General features: G+C 44.9%; 1 protein-coding gene across 2 annotated transcripts in view; it reads left to right on the plus strand.

Annotated features, from left to right (window-relative positions):
• LOC137379893 (differentially expressed in FDCP 6 homolog) overlaps positions 1–21,757 on the plus strand; it is a 103,983-nt gene that overhangs the window by 68,625 nt on the left and 13,601 nt on the right. For both annotated transcript variants that reach the window (XM_068051298.1, XM_068051299.1), the window contains 3 exons: positions 8,484–8,674; positions 10,948–11,055; positions 21,504–21,670. In XM_068051298.1, coding sequence (XP_067907399.1) covers positions 8,484–8,674; positions 10,948–11,055; positions 21,504–21,670 — 466 coding nt within the window. The remainder of the gene's footprint in view (positions 1–8,483; positions 8,675–10,947; positions 11,056–21,503; positions 21,671–21,757) is intronic.

The raw sequence follows: 21,757 nt of genomic DNA on the forward strand, positions 1-21,757 counted from the left end.
ATCAATGTGAGAGTATGTATCAATGTGAGTGTGTGTATCAATGTGAGTGTATGTATCAATGTGAGTGTGTGTATCATGTGAGTGTGTGTATCAATGTGAGAGTGTGTATCATGTGAGTGTGTGTATCAATGTGAGAGTGTGTATCAATGTGAGTGTGTGTATCAATGTGAGTGTGTGTATCAATGTGAGTGTATGTATCAATGTGAGTGTGTGTATCATGTGAGAGTGTGTATCATGTGAGTGTGTGTGTCAATGTGAGAGTGTGTATCAATGTGAGTGTGTGTATCAATGTGAGTGTATGTATCAATGTGAGTGTGTGTATCATGTGAGTGTGTGTATCAATGTGAGAGTGTGTATCAATGTGAGTGTGTGTATCAGTGTGAGTGTGTATCAATGTGAGTGTGTGTATCAATGTGAGTGTGTGTATCAATGTGAGTGTATGTATCAATGTGAGTGTATGTATCAATGTGACTGGGTGTATCATGTGAGTGTTTGTATCAATGTGAGTGTGTGTATCAATGTGAGTGTATGTATCAATGTGAGTGTGTTTATCATGTGAGTGTGTGTATCAATGTGAGAGTGTGTATCAATGTGAGTGTGTGTATCAATGTGAGTGTATGTATCAATGTGAGTGTGTTTATCATGTGAGTGTGTGTATCAATGTGAGTGTGTGTATCAATGTGAGAGTGTGTATCAATGTGAGTGTGTGTATCAATGTGAGAGTGTGTATCAACGTGAGTGTGTGTATCAATGTGAGTGTATGTATCAATATGAGTGTGTATCATGTGAGTGTGTGTATCATGTGAGTGTGTGTATCAATGTGAGTGTGTGTATCAATGTGAGTGTGTTTATCATGTGAGTGTGTGTATCAATGTGAGTGTGTTTATCATGTGAGTGTGTGTATCAATGTGAGAGTGTGTATCATGTGAGTGTATGTATCAATGTGAGTGTGTGTATCATGTGAGTGTGTGTATCAATATGAGTGTGTATCATGTGAGTGTGTGTATCATGTGAGTGTGTGTATCAATGTGAGTGTGTGTATCATGTGAGTGTGTGTATCAATGTGAGAGTGTGTATCATGTGAGTGTATGTATCAATGTGAGTGTGTGTATCATGTGAGTGTGTGTATCAATATGAGTGTGTATCATGTGAGTGTGTGTATCATGTGAGTGTGTGTATCAATGTGAGTGTATGTATCAATGTGAGTGTATGTTTCAATGTGAGTGTGTGTATCATGTGAGTGTGTGTATCAATGTGAGTGTATGTATCAATGTGAGTGTATGTATCAATGTGAGTGTATGTTTCAATGTGAGAGTGTGTATCTTGTGATTGTGTGTATCACTGTGAGATTGTGTATCATGTGAGTGTGTGTATCATGTGAGTGTGTGTATCAATGTGAGTGTATGTATCAATGTGAGTGTATGTTTCAATGTGAGTGTGTGTATCATGTGAGTGTGTGTATCAATGTGAGTGTATGTATCAATGTGAGTGTATGTTTCAATGTGAGAGTGTGTATCTTGTGATTGTGTGTATCAATGTGAGTGCATGTATCAATGTGAGTGTGTGTATCATGTGAGTTTGTGTATCAATGTGACAATATCAATGTGAGAGTGTGTATCAATGTGAGTGTGTGTATCAATGTGAGTGTATGTATCAATGTGAGAGTGTGTATCAATGTGAGAGTGTGTATCAATGTGAGTGCATGTATCAATGTGAGTGTGTGTATCATGTGAGTTTGTGTTTCAATGTGTGTGTGTGTATCATGTGAGTGTGTGTATCAATGTGAGTGTGTGTATCATGTGAGTGCATGTATCAATGTGAGAGTGTGTATCAATGTGAGTGTGTGTATCAATGTAAGTGTATGTATCAATGTGAGTGTGTGTATCATGTGAGTTTGTGTTTCAATGTGTGTGTGTGTATCATGTGAGTGTGTGTATCAATGTGAGTGTGTGTATCATGTGAGTGCATGTATCAATGTGAGAGTGTGTATCAATGTGAGTGTGTGTATCAATGTAAGTGTATGTATCAATGTGAGTGTGTGTATCATGTGAGTTTGTGTTTCAATGTGTGTGTGTGTATCATGTGAGTGTGTGTATCAATATGAGTGTATGTATCAATGTGAGTGTGTGTATCATGTGAGTGCATGTATCAATGTGAGAGTGTGTATCAATGTGAGTGTGTGTATCAATGTAAGTGTATGTATCAATGTGAGTGTGTGTATCATGTGAGTGTGTGTATCACTGTGTGTGTGTATTATGTGAGTGTGTGTATCAGTGTGAGTGTGTGTATCAATGTGAGTGTATGTATCAATGTGAGAGTGTGTATCAATGTGGGTGTATGTATCAATGTGAGAGTGTGCATCATGTGAGTGTGTGGATCAATGTGACAATATCAATGTGAGAGTGTGTATCATGTGAGTGTGTGTATCAATGTCAGTGTGTGTATCAATGTGAGTGTGTGTATCAATGTGAGTGTATGTATCAATGTGAGAGTGTGTATCAATGTGTGTGTGTGTGTTTCATGTGAGTGTGTGTATCAAAGTGAGTGTATGTATCAATGTGAGTGTGTGTATCATGTGAGTGTATGTATCAGTGTGACTGTGTGTATCAATGTGAGTGTATGTATCAATGTGAGAGTGTGTATCAATGTGAGTGTGTGTATCAATGTAAGTGTATGTATCAATGTGAGTGTGTGTATCATGTGAGTGTGTGTATCAATGTGTGTGTGTATTATGTGAGTGTGTGTATCAGTGTGAGTGTGTGTATCAATGTGAGTGTATGTATCAATGTGAGAGTGTGTATCAATGTGGGTGTGTGATTCAATGTGTGTGTATATATCAAAGTGAGTGTGTGTATCATGTGAGTGTGTGTATCAATGTGAGTGTGTGTATCAATGTGAGTGTCTGTATCAATGTGAGTGTGTGTATCAATGTGAGTGTGTATCAATGTGAGTGTATGTATCAATGTGAGAGTGTGTATCAATGTGAGTGTATGTATCAATGTGAGTGTGTGTATCAATGTGTGTGTGTATTATGTGAGTGTGTGTATCAGTGTGAGTGTGTGTATCAATGTGAGAGTGTGTATCAATGTGGGTGTGTGATTCAATGTGAGTGTATGTATCAAAGTGAGTGTGTGTATCATGTGAGTGTGTGGATCAATGTGACAGTATCAATGTGAGAGTGTGTATCATGTGAGTGTGTGTATCAATGTGACAATATCAATGTGAGAGTGTGTATCATGTGAGTGTGTGTATCAATGTGAGTGTGTGTATCAATGTGAGTGTATGTATCAATGTGAGAGTGTGTATCAATGTGAATGTGTGTATCAATGTGAGTGTATGTATCAATGTGAGTGTGTGTATCATGTGAGTGTGTGTTTCAATGTGTGTGTATCATGTGAGTGTGTGTATCAATGTGAGTGTATGTATCAATGTGAGTGTGTGTATCATGTGAGTGCATGTATCAATGTGAGAGTGTGTATCAATGTGAGTGTGTGTATCAATGTAAGTGTATGTATCAATGTGAGTGTGTGTATCATGTGAGTGTGTGTATCAATGTGTGTGTGTATTATGTGAGTGTGTGTATCAATGTGAGTGTGTGTATCAATGTGAGTGTATGTATCAATGTGAAAGTGTGTATCAATGTGAGTGTGTGTATCAGTGTGAGTGTGTGTATCAATGTGAGTGTATGTCTCAAAGTGAGTGTGTGTATCATGTGAGTGTGTGTATCAATGTGAAAGTGTGTATCAATGTGAGTGTGTGTATCATATGAGTGTGTGTATCAATGTGTGTGTATTATGTGAGTGTGTTTATCAGTGTGAGTGTGTGTATCAATGTGAGAGTGTGTATCAATGTGAGAGTGTGTATCAATGTGCGTGTGTGTATCATTGTGAGTGTGTATCAATGTGAGTGTGTGTATCAATGTGAGTGTATGTATCAATGTGAGTGTGTGTATCATCTGAGTGTGTGTATCAATGTGTGTGTGTGTATCATGTGAGTGTGTGTATCAATGTGAGTGTATGTATCAATGTGAGTGTGTGTATCATGTGTGTGCATGTATCAATGTGAGAGTGTGTATCAATGTGAGTGTGTGTATCAATGTGAGTGTATGTATCAATGTGAGTGTGTGTATCATGGGAGTGTGTGTATCAATTTGTGCGTGTGTGTATCATGTGAGTGTGTGTATCAATGTGTGTGTGTATTATGTGAGTGTGTGTATCAGTGTGAGTGTGTGTATCAATGTGAGTGTATGTATCAATGTGAGTGTGTGTATCATGTGAGTGTGTGTATCAATGTGAGTGTGTGTATCAAGGTGAGTGTGTGTATCATGTGAGTGTATGTATCAATGTGAGTGTGTGTATCATGTGAGTGTGTATATCAATGTGAGTGTGTGTATCAATGTAAGTGTATGTATCAATGTGAGTGTGTGTATCATGTGAGTGTGTGTATCAATGTGTGTGTGTATTATGTGAGTGTGTGTATCAGTGTGAGTGTGTGTATCAATGTGAGTGTATGTATCAATGTGAGTGTGTGTATCATGTGAGTGTGTGTATCAATGTGAGTGTGTGTATCAAGGTGAGTGTGTATCAATGTGAGTGTATGTATCCATGTGAGAGTGTGTATCAATGTGAGTGTATGTATCAATGTGAGTGTGTGATTCAATGTGAGTGTATGTATCAATGTGAGTGTGTGATTCAATGTGAGTGTATGTCTCAAAGTGAGTGTGTGTATCATGTGAGTGTGTGTATCAATGTGAGTGTGTGTCTCAATGTGAGTGTCTGTATCAATGTGAGTGTGTGTATCAATGTGAGTGTGTGTATCAATGTGAGTGTGTGATTCAATGTGAGTGTATGTCTCAAAGTGAGTGTGTGTATCATGTGAGTGTGTGTATCAATGTGAAAGTGTGTATCAATGTGAGTGTGTGTATCATATGAGTGTGTGTATCAATGTGTGTGTATTATGTGAGTGTGTTTATCAGTGTGAGTGTGTGTATCAATGTGAGAGTGTGTATCAATGTGAGAGTGTGTATCAATGTGCGTGTGTGTATCATTGTGAGTGTGTATCAATGTGAGTGTGTGTATCAATGTGAGTGTATGTATCAATGTGAGTGTGTGTATCATCTGAGTGTGTGTATCAATGTGTGTGTGTGTATCATGTGAGTGTGTGTATCAATGTGAGTGTATGTATCAATGTGAGTGTGTGTATCATGTGTGTGCATGTATCAATGTGAGAGTGTGTATCAATGTGAGTGTGTGTATCAATGTGAGTGTATGTATCAATGTGAGTGTGTGTATCATGGGAGTGTGTGTATCAATTTGTGCGTGTGTGTATCATGTGAGTGTGTGTATCAATGTGTGTGTGTATTATGTGAGTGTGTGTATCAGTGTGAGTGTGTGTATCAATGTGAGTGTATGTATCAATGTGAGTGTGTGTATCATGTGAGTGTGTGTATCAATGTGAGTGTGTGTATCAAGGTGAGTGTGTGTATCATGTGAGTGTATGTATCAATGTGAGTGTGTGTATCATGTGAGTGTGTATATCAATGTGAGTGTGTGTATCAATGTAAGTGTATGTATCAATGTGAGTGTGTGTATCATGTGAGTGTGTGTATCAATGTGTGTGTGTATTATGTGAGTGTATGTATCAGTGTGAGTGTGTGTATCAATGTGAGTGTATGTATCAATGTGAGTGTGTGTATCATGTGAGTGTGTGTATCAATGTGAGTGTGTGTATCAAGGTGAGTGTGTATCAATGTGAGTGTATGTATCCATGTGAGAGTGTGTATCAATGTGAGTGTATGTATCAATGTGAGTGTGTGATTCAATGTGAGTGTATGTATCAATGTGAGTGTGTGATTCAATGTGAGTGTATGTCTCAAAGTGAGTGTGTGTATCATGTGAGTGTGTGTATCAATGTGAGTGTGTGTCTCAATGTGAGTGTCTGTATCAATGTGAGTGTGTGTATCAATGTGAGTGTGTGTATCAATGTGAGTGTGTGATTCAATGTGAGTGTATGTCTCAAAGTGAGTGTGTGTATCATGTGAGTGTGTGTATCAATGTGAGTGTGTGTCTCAATGTGAGTGTCTGTATCAATGTGAGTGTGTGTATCATGTGAGTGTGTGTATCAATGTGAGTGTGTGTATCAAGGTGAGTGTGTATCAACGTGAGTGTATGTATCCATGTGAGAGTGTGTATCAATGTGAGTGTATGTATCAATGTGAGAGTGTGTATCAATGTGAGTGTGTGGATCAATGTGACAGTATCAATGTGAGTGTGTGTATCAATGTGAGTGTATGTATCAATGTGAGAGTGTGCATCATGTGAGTGTGTGGATCAATGTGACAGTATCAATGTGAGTGTGTGTATCATGTGAGTGTGTGTATCAATGTGAGAGTGTGTATCATGTGAGTGTATGTATCAATGTGAGAGTGTGCATCATGTGAGTGTGTGGATCAATGTGACAGTATCAATGTGAGTGTGTGTATCAATGTGAGTGTGTGTATCATGTGAGCGTGTGTATCATGTGAGTGTGTGTATCAATGTGAGAGTGTGTATCATGTGAGTGTGTGTATCAATGTGAGAGTGTGTATCAATGTGAGTGTGTGTATTAATGTGAGAGTGTGTATCAATGTGAGTGTGTGTATCATGTGAGTGTGTGTATCAATGTGAGAGTGTGTATCATCTGATTGTGTGTATCACTGTGAGAGTGTGTATCATGTGATTGTGTGTATCAATGTGAGAGTGTGTATCATCTGATTGTGTGTATCAATGTGAGAGTGTGTATCAATGTGAGTGTGTGTATCATGTGAGTGTGTGTATCAATGTGAGAGTGTGTATCATCTGGTTGTGTGTATCAATGTGAGTGTGTGTATCATGTGAGTGTGTGTATCAATGTGAGTGTGTGTATCATGTGAGTGTGTGTATCATGTGAGTGTGTGTATCAATGTGAGTGTGTGTATCATGTGATTGTGTGTATCACTGTGAGAGTGTGTATCATGTGATTGTGTGTATCAATGTGAGAGTGTGTATCATGTGATTGTGTGTATCACTGTGAGACTGTGTATCATGTGAGTGTGTGTATCAATGTGAGAGTGTGTATCAATGTGAGAGTGTGTATCAATGTGAGTGTGTGTATCTTGTGAGTGTGTGTATCAATGTGAGAGTGTGTATCATGTGATTGTGTGTATCACTGTGAAAGTGTGTATCATGTGATTGTGTGTATCTCTGTGAGAGTGTGTATCATGTGATTGTGTGTATCAATGTGAGAGTGTGTATCATGTGATTGTGTGTATCACTGTGAGAGTGTGTATCATGTGATTGTGTGTATCACTGTGAGAGTGTGTATCATTTGATTGTGTGTATCAATGTGAGAGTGTGTATCATGTGATTGTGTGTATCACTGTGAGAGTGTGTATCATGTGAGTGTGTGTATCACTGTGAGACTGTGTATCATGTGAGTGTGTGTATCAATGTGAGAGTGTGTATCATGTGAGTGTGTGTATCAATGTGAGAGTGTGTATCATGTGATTGTGTGTATCACTGTGAGAGTGTGTATCATGTGATTGTGTGTATCAATGTGAGAGTGTGTATCATTTGATTGTGTGTATCACTGTGAGACTGTGTATCATGTGAGTGTGTGTATCAATGTGAAGGTGTGTATCAATGTGAGATTGTGTATCAATGTGAGAGTGTGTATCAATGTGAAGGTTTGTATCAATGTGAGATTGTGTATCAATGTGAGTGTTTGTCTCTGTGTGACTGCAGGTTCATTGTTGCCATGCAGCAACAGAATCAGGGGGTACATTTCCACAGACCTTTGTCTGAATCACTCCGACATTCTCAGGATGTGAGTGTCACTCACATTTATTGTCCATCCCTAATTGCCCTTGAGAAGGTGGTGGTGAGACACCTTCTTGAACTGCTGCCACCTGTGCTGTGTAGATACACCCACAGTGCTGTTAGGAAGGGAGTTCTAGGATTTTGTCCCAGTGACAGTGAAGGAATAGCGATATAGTTCCAAGTCAGGATGGTGTGTGTCTTGGAGGGGAACTTGCAGGTGGTGGTGTTCCCATGCATTTGCTGCCCTTGTCCTTCTATTTGGTAGAGGTCGCGGGTTTGGAAGGTGCTGTCTAAGGAGCCTTGATGAGTTGCAAGGCAACTTGTAGGTGGTACACACTGCAGCCGCGGTGTGCAGTGGTGGTCGGTGTATATGCTGAGTGCAGTGCCAGGGTGCCAATCAAAGGAAATTGTGCAGTGCCATGTTGCTTGTCAAAGGGAGATTTGGGGTTTTCCTGACTCCAAGCCACACTTTTGTGGGTCACAGCTGTCCTGTAGGAGTGTGGGATCAGTGACATCACCACGTCATGATCCAACACTCACAGAGGATGCCAATCAGGAATGGGAATGCTGGTTAGGAATTTCGGATTTGTGTTTGTTACTTGTTAGTGTTGAATTGTCCCAAAGTCTTTGTGTTGATGTGCTGTGCAGGTATTGCTGCTGCAATTTGGCTTCAGACTGAGAACAAAAGCTCCCTGCACAAGGAGCAGAAGGTGAAACGCCGAGAGCAGAGACAGCAGATCGCACGTAGGAAGCTGGAGAAGAAAGTGGAGGAGGAGTGTCTGGTGGAGCTGCAACAAGAGAAGGAGAGGCAGCTGTGGGAGCTGGAGCAGTTCAGACAGGTCTGTCAGTTCACGGGCTCCTCTCATTGTCCTGCTTTCCATGCCCCCTTGCCCACACTGACAGCTTGACCGGTGTGGGGACTCCAGCTGACCATTTTCCAGGTCTGAGCCTGAGTGTGAGGGCCTAGCAAATTGTATTGCGCTTTTTTGAGTGTAAAGCAGGCACTGTGACAGCACTCACTCCAGGGCAGGAGAGCCCAGCCAGCAAAACTGGTTAGGGAGTTCCACAGCAACTGCCTGGAACCAGGCCTCTTTCCCCATTGAATCCAGGACTTACTGCTGGATATAGGCCCATTTCCCATATTGAACAATGCCTGACCTTGCCAGTGTGCATATATCAGTGTGATTGTCTATGAGCGTGAATGACCCTGTTTGTGAGTGTGTACAAGTGAGTGTTCCAGTCTGTGAGTGTGTGTGAGTGTGAGTGTTCCTCTTTGTGAGTGTGTGAGTGTGAGTGTTCCTGTTTGTGAGTGTGAGTGTTCCTGTTTGTGAGTGTGCGTGTTCCTGTTTGTGAGTGTGTGAGTGTTCCTGTTTGAGTATGAGAGTGAGAGAGTGTGTGAGTGTGTGAGTATGAGTGTTCCTGTGTGTGAGTGTGTGGGTTCCTGTTTGTGTGTGAGTGTGAGTGTGTGGGTTCCTGTTTGTGAGCGTGTGAGTGAGTGTGTGTGTTCCTATTTGTGAGTGTGTGATAGTGTGTGAGTGTTCCTGTTTGAGTGTGAGAGTGTGTGAGTGTTCCTGTTTGAGTGAGAGAGTGTGTGAGTGTTCCTGTTTGAGTGTGAGAGTGTGTGAGTGTTCCTGTTTGTCAGCGTGTGTTCCTGTTGGTGAGAGTGTTGGAGTGTGTAACCATAGCACATGCCGCCATCCATGTGCTTAGGCCTAATGCAGTCATACCTGCTCTCCTGCTCCTTAAACATATGGTTGAAGATTGCCAACATAAACAAAAGGCTGCTTTTGGTGACAACACAACCGCCAGGTGGCGCTGCAGTGGAACATGCGCAAATGCAGCCTGTGCCACTAAAACGTCACAGTCTGCGACGTCAGGCAGCTGCCAGGACTAAAGATGGCGCTGCTCAAATAATCACACTAAGACAACCTAAACACATGGCAGGACACAATGGCCGGAGGGAGAGAGTGGGTGGGCCGGAGAGAGAGCGAGGGGGTGGACAGATGTGGAGAGCGAGCAAGCGGGCGGACGTGAGGGAGAGCGAGCAGACACTGGGCGGGGTGGGGGGGGGGGGTGGTGCAGGAGAGCGCACCCACCACCACCAAGCTCTCTCCCTGCTTTCCCCACCCCCACTCTCTCCGCGCTTCCCCCACCCCCACTCTCTCCGCGCTTCCCCCACCCCCACTCTCTCCCTGCTTCCCCCAACCCTGCTCTCTCCGGCTCCCAGCGTTAGGCGATGACATCATCTGCGCATGCACCAACCAGTCCTGGCAATGCGGAATGCAGCACATGTGCAGACAGTACGAGCCAATCTGCGCATGTGCGCATTTTGGCGCAGTCTGATGACGTCAGCTGCCGGCTGCGTTGTCAGTAATCACTTTGTAAACAAAATGTTATTTAGCTGACCGTGGAGCTATGAGGAACTGCAGTGCTCCTCCCAAACCCCTTCCGATCTCCTCCCCTCCCATCCCGGCCTCACTGTGGCCTGACACTCATCCTCTTGGCAACGGCCTCTTGCTGCATGGCTACTGCCCACAGCACAGCAGTCATCTCCTGGAGACCCAAGAGGACCGGTTCTACATGCTCCTTTTGTGTATCATTTTGGAGGCAGAGGTCATTGCTACCCTGGGGCTCGCATCCGAATTCAGGACATGAGAGGTATCACAGCTGAGGCCCAGGCCTGTCCTGATGCACCCCCACCCACACCTCCCCCCCCTGCCAACTCCTCATACACACATGTATATTTTTCAACCAAAGTCAGTGGAGAGTAGTCAGGTGAAGGCTGAATGATTTTCCTACCGTCCCAAGTGGTTCTGAGGCCAAATGTAGCCCTCCCCCTGCTCGGCTGAGATCAGCAAACCCAGCATGCACTGGGGATCGAGCCTGGCACCTTCACGCCTGTGCGGGCTGCTCGAATGGTTCGTGCAGCGTCCAGACAGGACATTCCTCTGTAGGAGGAATCACACCCATTTCACAATTATGGGATACACAGGTCTCACCTCCCTTCAAAGCAGCACGCTTGCCAGAACCATTGCAGCTAAAGTCAAATTGTGCTCGGGCTCTCCTCAGTCTCAGTTCCTCAGCATCATAAAAACTTTGCTTGGTATCCTAGGCACAGGCAGAAGCCCAGGCCCTTTGGCGTACCAAGGAGCTCCAATGGATGAATCAGCAGGAGGAGCTGAAGCAGCAGCTACAGAGGGAGCTACATAAGGCCCAGACGGTAAGAAGTACAAGAGGTCTGAGCCTAGACTGAGGCCTGAGCTGGGGTTGAACACCAAGGAGCAAATAAGCTTCGGTGGGTTTCAGTGCAGCACCAGTGGGCAAGGGCCTACAGCAAAAGTCACTCAGAAAGGCCACAGGATGTGCTGCTGTTAGAGCTGTTTCCTGTTGCAGAGCATTCGGAATCTAATTAGTTTTATTTTAGTGTAGAGGGAGCTTTACTCTGTATCTAATTCTTTTTTTTTTGCTTGAGGGGGCCCTTATTCCTTAGGCCCCCTTTATATACATTTTAAATAAATAACTTTATGAAAAAAGATAAATAAAACAAAACTCAAATTAAAATGCCATTCTCAGCATCGATGATACACTCCAGCCCCTTCAGTGCCCACCGGTCGCGAAGGCCTCAAGCGAACCAGTGGACACTGCATGCTCCTTTTCCAGGGACACCCGGGCATGAACATAACCTCAGAAAAGGGGCAGACAATCAGGGTGGACGGAACCCCCGACGGCCCGCAGCCTGGACCTGTGAATTGCTACCTTGGCCAGGCCCAGGAGCAGACCGACGAGGAGATCCTCCTCCCGGCCCAAGCCCCTCCGTGCCGGGTGCCCAAAGATCAGGAGCTGGGGCTGAAATACTTGAGGAGTAGCCCCTTTAAATACTCAAAGATGGGCTGCAACCTCGCACACTCCATATATACGTGGAACACGGACTCTTCCAGGCCGCAGAAATTACAGACGGCATGGAGTCAGTGAACCTACTTAAATGTCTATTGCACGAGACTGCCCTGTGCAGCACCCTCCACCCCAGGTTCCCGATGTAAAGAGAGAGATCTCCACCGGAGTTTCCCCTCGCTGCCAAATGGCAACACGGACCGCCACAGCGTGTCCGGGCGGCTGAGGAGGGCGAGGAAGTGGAGAGTGTGCAGGAGTAACCTGTATTGGAAACCCTTCTGTTCCATGTAGAATAGCACGGAGGGCATTTCCGAGAGGCGGTTCAGGTTGTTTGGGACCGGCTCCCGAGGAGGATTTCAGGGCCTGGGTCCAATGAGCAGTTCCAGCCAAGCGGGGGTCAGCTTGGCCGGGAGTGCTCCGCGCTCCTGAGCCCCCTCATCACCCACAGTACACCATCTGGGAGGGTGCGCGACGTACAGGTATCTCTGCAGGGTCCAAAGGTGGACAGTCGCAGCCTGGGTGCGGACACACACCAGCAACTGGCTGCCCTCCTCAATCGGGAGACTCAGGACCGCAGTAGAGACCTAGTGTTTCCTCTTGCCCCAGAAGAAATCAACGAGCTTCTTCTGATATTAGTGGGGCCAAAGTGAGCAACCAGTACCACAGCATCGAGGCCACCAGTTGGTTTATGACCGGCACTCGGTCCCTATAAGAAAGCACTTGGAGCAGTACAGTCCAGTGCCCCAGCCGAGTGGTGACTTTTGCCTTCAACTCCTGCCAGTTTGCCGGCCAGGCTTCCTCAGGTGGACTCCCAGATAGAGGAAGTGCATGCTGCTCCATGCAAAAGGTGTTAACTCCTCTGGTAGGGAGTCCACCCGTCACTGACCCACCAGTAGTCTGGAACATTTCTCATAATTGATCCTCGCGGAGGACACGGCAGAAAAGGTCTGCTGGCGCTTGCCCATCCTCCGCAAGTCAACGGGATCTGTGACTGTGAGGAACATGTCAGCGGTGTAAGCCGAGAGGACGACCCGCATGGCCGGCTCGCGCGGAGCCAAACCTGTCAACCTTCTGCGAAGCAGGAACAGGAATGGCTCCACGCAGATGGTATACAATTGGCTGGACATGGGACATCCCTGACGCACCCCTCTCCCAAAGCGAAGGGGCGCTGCCAAGGACCCGTTAACTTTGACAGACACTCCGCGGCGGTGTATAAAAGTCAGACCCGGGCCACAAAATGCAGCCCAAGTCCGAACACGCGCAGAGTCCCGAAAAGATATTCGTGATCCACCCTGTCAAACGCCTTCTCCTAATTGAGGGAAAGGCGATTGACAGACCAGTCCTCTGGGAAAGGTGGATCAGGTCCCAGACCAGGTGGATGTTGTCCTGGATGGATTGGCCCGGGACCATGTAAGACTGGTTGGGGTGGATCATGTTGGCCAGCACGAAGCCCTGGTGGGTAGACATGGCCTGGGCAAAGATCTTATAATCCATGCTGAGGAGGGAGACCGGACGCCAGTTCTTAAGCAGACAAAGATTGCCCCTCTTAGGCAGCAGGACAATGACTGCCCTGCGCCATGAGAGGGACATCTCCCCGGTCGCCAGGCTTTCCCCCAGGACCTGCGCGTAATCGTCCTCCAGAACGTCCCAGAACGCCCTGAGGAACTCCACGGTCAGCCCATCCAGCCCCAAGAATTTGCTCCTTGAGAGCTGGTGGAAGGTGCTGGTCAGCTCCGCCAACATGAGCGGAACCTCCAATCCTTCGGCGCCCTCCGGGCTGACCTTCGGCAGGTCCTCCCACAAAACACTGCAGGCGTCCTCGCTGGACGGATCCAGAGAGAACAAAGTGCCGTGATAGGTATGGACCAAAAGGCCCATTCCCTGCGGATCCATGAGGGAGGATCCGTCATCGGCCAGCAGCTCGACGAGCTACTTACGGACCTGCCGCCATTTTTCCAGCGAGTAGAAGAAGGGTGAGGTGCGGTCAAAATCTTCCATGATTTTGATCCGTAATCTCACGTACGCGCCTCGGGACCGTATGAGCTGCAGGTCCCTTGGCACACCCTTCTCTTTGTACGCCTGCCACAGGGCTGGGTCAGCGAACAGCCTGACCGAGGCAGGACTCCAGGTCGAGCACCTCCCTCTCTCGGCACCAGATCTCGGCTTTCCGCCTTATGGCCGACCCCGTCGCGTGTTCCTGACAGAAGACATGGATGTGTGTCTTGCCCACATCCCACCATCACCTGAAGGAGGGGAAGCCACCCTGCTTCCTTCTCCAGTCAGCCCAGAATTGACAGAACGAGTCCCGGAATCGCTCGTCCTCCAGCAGTAGGTTGTTCAAGTGCCAGTACGTGGACTCCGCCCTCTTAGGGAGCGGAGTGAACTCCGCCCACACCAGGTGGTGGTCCAAGCATGGCACTAGCCGCATGGAGGCCGTCAAGACGCGGGACACGTACGCCTGCGAAATGTAGAGGCAGTTGATTTGGGACCCTCCTCCTCCAGACCTTCAGGTGAAGGCGTTGGATTCTGGATGGAGATTCCGCCAGACATCCACCAATTTGAGGGAGCTAATCAGTTCACATTCCCACCTACCCCCAATAACCTTCCACCCCCTTGCTTATCAAGAATCTATCCACCTCTGCCTTAAAAATATTTAAAGACTCTGCTCCCACCACCTTTTGAGGAAAAGAATTCCAAAGACTCACAACCCTGTGAGAGAAAAATATTTCTCCTCATCTCTGTCTTAATTGGGTGACTCCTTATTTTTAAACAGTGGCCCCTGGTTCTAGATTCTCCCACAAGGGGAAACATCCTTTCCACATCCACCCTGTCGAGACCCCTCAGAATCTTATATGTTTCAATCAAGTCGCCTCTTACTCTTCTAAATTCCAGCCGATACAAGCCTAGCCTGTCCAATCTTTCCTTGTAAGACAGCCTGTCCATTCCAGGTATTAGTCTGGTAAACCTTCTCTGTATTGCCTCCGACACATTTACATTCTTCCTTAAATAAGGAAACCAGTACTGTACACAGTACTCCAGATGTGGTCTCACCAATGCCCTGTATAGCTGAAGCCTAACCTCCCTACTTTTGTTTTCAATTCTCCTCGCAATAAACGATAACATTCTATTAGCTTTCCTAATTACTTGCTGTACCTGCATACTTACAATAGTGCGATTCATGCACTAGGACACCCAGATCCCTCTGTATCTCAGAGCTCTGCAATCTCTTACCATTTAGATAATATGCTTCTTTTTAATTCTTCCTGCCAAAGTGGACAATTTCACACTTTCCCATATTATACTCCATTTTCCAGCTCTTTGCCCACTCACTTATCCTATCTATATCCCTTTGTAGCCTCCTTATGCCCTCTTCACAAGTTACTTTCCTACCTATCTTTGTGTCATCAGCAAATTTAGCAACCACACCTTTGGTCCCTTCATCCAAGTCATTTATATAAATTGTAAAAAGTTGAGACCCCAGCACAGATCCCTGTGGCACACCACTCGTTACATCTTGCCAACCAGTAAATGGTCCTTTTATGCCTACTCACTGTTTCCTGTTAGCTAGCCAATGTTCCAATCATGCCATGATGTTACCCCCTACACCATGAGCTTTTATTTTCTGTAATAACCTTTGATGTGGCACCTTTTCAAATGTCCACCGGCAGAAGGTCCCCCCCTCCCCGCAGTGACCCCCTTACTCAGGGCCAGGGACACCGCCCACTCGATCTTCAGGAAGAACACAGCCTTCCCGTACATCTTCAGGGCTGAAACAATGGCCAAGGGGTCGACAACCTCGGCCATTACCTTTACGCAGGCCTCCATAGACATGTTGGGGTGGGCATAGCTCTTTAACCTGGTAGTGTTTGATGGGACAGTGCAGAGGGAGATTTACTCTGTATCTAACCCGTGCTATACCTGCCCTCGGTGTGTTTGATATTGCATGCATGCCCCTGCACTGACATCCCTCACCTCAACAAGGATAATTGCAGATACCCTTGGAGGTTATGAAGCTGAGGTCTCCACTAGTGTTAGACCAGACAACAATGAATGGAATGTAATGCTCTGGAACAGTAAAGGCCACAATCTAAAAGGGAGAAGGAATGAATATATAGGCCAATTTCTGAATTTAGAAAGTTTCCTTCTCAGTGGCATGGAATCACAAAGACAGCCAGCACAGACATGATGAGCTGAATGGTCTCCTTCTGTGCTGGAAACAGTGAGGAGTTGTTTGCCTGGAGAGTAGGGAGAAGCTCAATGTAATCCCCTTCTCTCTTTCACTGGGTTGCCCAGAGGAGGCCATTCGAGTTTCTGTGAACATCTCAGAGAAAGATCAGAGGGGCATTAAAAACATTTGTGTGTTTTTCTCCCTTTTGTTTTTGTTACTTTTGGTTTTGTTACTTATAAAAACATTGGAGATGGGGGGGAAATGGCTGTTTGACTGGGTGAGGCAGGAGGTCCTGTGATCAAACTGCCAGAATTATGTCCAAATTTGGCAACCCTAGTCCAACAGGAACCGGGAAGGAAATCTGATCTGGATTTTAGTAATATAGATACAGCCTAGCCTACAACTCTGGCACTGGTGTGAACTTCATGTGAAGTCCAAGGAACGAGGTGGGTGGGGAGACAGGAAATAATAAACATCCCATAATAGCCTGCTCAGGATGCGTCCAAATGCCTGTCTCAGGTTGCCTGAGCAATGAGTGATGTGTCATTGAGTCACAGAGGAACCCAGCTTCAATCAACAGGCTCTGCTGCATTGGCTGACCTCAGTCAGGACAGCAGTTTGGGTGCTATCATTGGCCACTCATCTCTGGACTAGAAATGAGGAATGGACGAAACAGCTGGGGTCCCACTCCAGACAGCTGTGAAGTAGGAGCAGGTTGGGAGCTCAGTGGTGATGCCCTGCACTCCTCCCTCCCATGCTGTAACAGCTCCTTAGTGTAATGAGCATGCCCAGTGTGTGTTTACATCATTAAACATGTGATCTCGCCATCTTGGTGTCTGTCTTTCTTTACAAGTTCCTCCCAATATATAACCGATTATGGCGACAAGGATGAGGCGGCACAGTGGCACAGTGGTTAGCACCGCAGCCTCACAGCTTCAGGGACCCGGGTTCGATTCCGGGCACTGCCTGTGTGGAGTTTGCAAGTTCTCCCTGTGTCTGCGTGGGTTTTCTCCGGGTGCTCCGGTTTCCTCCCACAAGCCAAAAGACTTGCAGGTTGATAGTTAAATTGGCCATTATAAATTGTCACTAGTATAGGTAGGTGGTAGGGAAATATAGGGACAGGTGGGGAAGTTTGGTAGGAATATGCGATTAGTGTGGGATTAGTATAAATGGGTGGTTGATGTTCGGCACAGACTCGGTGGGCCAAAGGGCCTGTTTCAGTGCTGTATCTCGAATCTAATCTAAAAAAAATCTAATTAACTTCAAAAGCAAACATATCTTTGAGAATATACACACTTGGCAAAATAACAACTGACTCTTATTCTTTAAACAATATCTATAAATCAAGTCTAACAAGCTGGTAAACGAAGTCTTCCTGATCTTCTCACAGGTTTTGGTGTTGAGCCAGGTTTTGAACTGTCTGGTTTCAGTTCAGGCCTTACAGAAGATTTTGTTTCTTTTTCTGCATTGGGTACTTCAGGCACCAAAGTCTAAACTGGCTCACACTTTGTCAAAAGCTCGCTGTCAAGTAAGTCATGCTCAAGTTTTGGATCATCCCTTGCTGGGATCATGTGATCTACATGAACAATTCTTACTTCTCACTTTTCCACCAATTTCAACTAAGTATCTCTTAGTATCGCAAACTTCTACGACATTCCCCACATCCCACTTGTGTGACTTGTGAGGGGGGCTCAGAACACGAACATGTTCATTTCTCCTGAAACTACGTTGTCTTTTGTTTATGTTGTACTGGCATTTCTGACAACTATTTTCTTTCAACTTTGGTAGAACTAAACTCAAATGTGTTCTTAATCTTTACTTCATTAAGAATTCAGCGGGTGTATACCCTCTCGTTGAGTGTTGAGTTCTTCGATACTTTCGCAGAAAATTAGCCAATCTCTGCTTCCTTGACTATTCTCACAGATATTTCTGCTGCTCCATTTGATGCTGGACGATATGGAGGAGTGAGGGTATGTTTGATACCATTTTGTTTTATAAAATTCTGCAACAGAGCAGAACAAAATCAAGGGCTGTTACCTGAGACAAGCTTCTCCGGTAAACCATGACAAACAAAAATGGACCATAACTCATCTATTGCCTTTTCAACATTGGTATTTTGACACATATGCTTTACTGTGATCCACCTAGAGTGACTGTCAGTAAGCACCAAGAAATAGTCTCTTTCCTTTACATAAAGTTGACTTGCACTCTTTGAAATGGACGAATCACCCATGACCATGGTTTTTGGTGGTTTATTACTGCAGTTTTGACAAATAGTACATTAGCTAATCAATGATTCTAGATCACAGTGTTGACGAGAACAATAAACAAAACCTCTGGCTATGGATTTCACATGAACTATACCCGTGTGTTCAGTATGAAGTTCTGCCAGAAACTTGTCATTTAAAGAACTAGGTACTACTACTCTGGGACCCCACTTATTGCATCCCTGTTCACATCCCAACTTATTACATCGATTGTGGAATGGTTTCAGTTCTTCGTCTGTTTGCGGATCAAAATCTGTCCAATTATTCAAAGTCAGTGCGTAGGTTTTTTTTTTAAACTCGCTCTTTCCGGGTTTAAGCTGCAGTTTCAGTTGCAGTGATTGGGATGTTCTCATCCACAACTCCGATTGTGAAAATTGCACCTTCACAGCCTACTTTTGCGTCTTCATGCAGCAAACGCAACCGTGCATCTGCTGTAGCTTTCTGCTTTGAAGTACGATATTCAATGTTGTAGTCTTGATTCCAAAGATGATTCCAAGTGCATCTTTTTCTATCTGCACATAGTTACATTCACTCATGGTCAGGGTACGTGATGCGAATGCTATGGGCTTCTCCTGACCCTCATCCATGACATGACTGATCACTGCTCCAACTCCAGAGTTTGAAGTATCACATGCTAGCTATAGGTCACTATTTGTGTCATAATGAACAAGTAGTGCATCAGTGGTCAAGCTTCACTTACATGCATCATAAGTACCTTAGTATTGGACCATGTCTAGAAAAGATCTAAGCTCAGACACATCTTTTGACTTTGGACCATTGACTATAGCCTCTATCTACTCTTTCACTGGCTGTACTCCTTTTTCATTGATTTTCCAGCCAAGGTACATTCGCTCAGACTGCACAAAAGCACACTTGCTCTTTTTCAACTTCACATTGTGATCTTTAAACTTTTTAACACTTCATCCAACGCTTAAGGACTCTCTTCCTTTGTTGCCGTTGCGATCAACACATCATCCTGATTACATAAGCACTACAGCACTCCTTGCAAAGTCTTATCCAGTTGGAAGATTTTTGGAGAAGACTTCACAGCATAGGGCAGCTTCCTATGGGAGTATTACCCTGTGTGCATTTATCATCAGATCCTGCTGACTCTCGATCCACATTGAGCTGCGCATAAGCATGGGACAAATCTAACTTTGTGAATAGCTTGGATCCTGCGAAACTCCAGACCTACAGCAATGTGGTTGACTCTTAATTGCCCTCTTAAATGGCCTAGCAGGCACTCAGTTCAAGAGCAATTAGGGATGGGTAATAAATGCTGTCCGAGCCAGTGATACCCACATCCAATGAACAAATAAAAAAAACTCCACATACAAATGATACGAGGATAGTAGTGGATACTGCTCATCATCCACTCCTGGTTGATTGTGACTTTGTAATCCTCTCATAGTCTTATGGTTTGTCTGACTTGGGCAGTACTAGAATTGGGGGTCACTGTGATCAGTTTTCACTTGCACACCGTTCCTCTGTAACTTCTTTAGTTCCTCTTCAGCCTGGGTTTTGAGAGCATAAGGAACTGACCTAGCCTTGCATTATACAGTTATGAAAGGTCTTCGACCTGAAACGTTAACTCTGTTTCTCTCTCCACAAATGCTGCCAGACCTGCTGAGTATTTCCATCACTTTCTGTTTATACTTGCAGTATGCTGGCTTTGCATCAGATGTGTGCTTTCACACCGACTGTACCTTTATAGCTATCCGTCACTGAATTTGCTCTTGTACATGTCTCTACTCATAATGCAGCAATCTGCAGCCGTATTGATTTGTATGTTGATGTACTATTGATTTACCAACACCTTAGGCAGTCTGGATTCACTTCAAGATTGTGAACTCCACCCTTGTTATGCCGCTGGTTGCCAATACCAGTAGAAAGAGTTCTATTTCCTGCTTTGGCCTTCATTTAGAAAGCAGTTGCAATATGACCTATCTGCTGGCAATTAAAGCTTTTGGAATTTCTGTACTGACATGCCTGTGCCATGTGGTTGACATTACAGCAATAACAAGACACTGAACCACTATCAGCAGAACTCTTCTGTTCAAGTATCCCTGCTGTAGACGTGGCAGAAGTCTTCTGACAGTGGACAGAAGCTGTACTCGTCACTTGCATAGGAGGGAATTCCCAAGCATTCTTTGATGCCACCTCCATGGTAGAAGCAATCGTACACACTAGCACAAACGTAAGATTTTGTGCGATTAGTAACTTCAATCCACCAAGCCACACACAAACCTGTGTCATAATGCAGTATGTACCAAAGTTGTAATGATAAATTCCTCAGTGCCACAATGTACTCGCCAACTATTTCACTACTTCTCTGGTTTCTGGTTCCAAATTTGTATCTTTCTGCTATCTCTAGTGTTTTAGTATTAAAATATTCATCCAACTTGGTGATAATTATTTTGAATGGCACATCTTTTGCCTTGTTGGGAGCAAGAAGGTTGGGTAGTGTGCCATATACTTCCAGGCCAATCTCAGTTCGCAAATTTGCGATCTTGCGCTCAAGAATTGCCTTTTTCTGAGTCTGGACCTCTTCACATTCACCTGTGAGTTCTAATATATTATCAGCTCTGAAGAACATGTCCGTTCTTTCAATGTATGAACTGAATGGTTCTCGAGCTCTATCATATATTCCTCGCCTTCCAGTGTATCCTGTGGCCACAGCCATTTTGTCCCATTTTCACATGTGACAGTGACCCAGTAAACACTTTACTGAGACGGTCTGTAACAGTGATACAGAAGTTAATTCAGCCTAATCAGAACAAACTCACTAAAGACAGTGTAGTCAGTAGTTGAATCAGATGGACACTAGGACCCTGCAGAATCCATTCAACTGAGTGCAGCCATTCGTTTTCAGAAACAAAGGGGCTCAAAATCATATAATCAAAACTCTTCACCATCCTAGCAGCTAGGTCACTGGGAGTTAGCTTATTTTGTTCATCACAGTCTCTACTGTTGTTTGCTGCAAATATTTTTGCACTTCAATCCCATCCTCGTTACCAAAATCGGTTATATATTGGGAAGAACTTGTAAAGAAAGACAGACACCAAGATGGCAAGGTCAAATGTTTACTGATGTCATCACATACTGGGCATGCTCAAAACATAGGAATATATTACACTTGGCTTGCAAATAACCACATGGGCAAGATGGTGGAGGGGAGCTGGTGGCCGTGGAACTGAACTGAGCATGCCAGCTCCTGGAGACAGAGTAAACTGTGAGTGGAAGAAATATTATTTGTTGCTGGTAATCTTCAGTGTGTGAGGGTGTTTGCTGTACTGTTTTTTGGTGTGTTATCCTGTCTCTCGCTGTGTTGTCTTTTTGAAGGACAAACTCCAGATGCAGTTGGTGATGGAACAGAAGAATCTGGAGGCTGGAGCTCAGCGCCGCCGGATTCAGGAGCTGGAGGGGATGCAGCGAAGGTTGGAACAGGCCCTGAAGGCCGAGATTCAGGCCCACACTGACGAGCAGACTGTGCGATCAGCACAGGCAAGGTGCAGTGACGAAAACTAGAGTTGGCATGAGGGAGATTGTAACTCTCCCTGATTACTGGGTGGGGGGGAGGGGGTGCAGTTAAAATG

This window comes from Heterodontus francisci, chromosome 18 (genome assembly GCF_036365525.1).
Source record: "Heterodontus francisci isolate sHetFra1 chromosome 18, sHetFra1.hap1, whole genome shotgun sequence".
Classification (NCBI taxonomy): Eukaryota; Metazoa; Chordata; class Chondrichthyes; order Heterodontiformes; family Heterodontidae; genus Heterodontus; species Heterodontus francisci.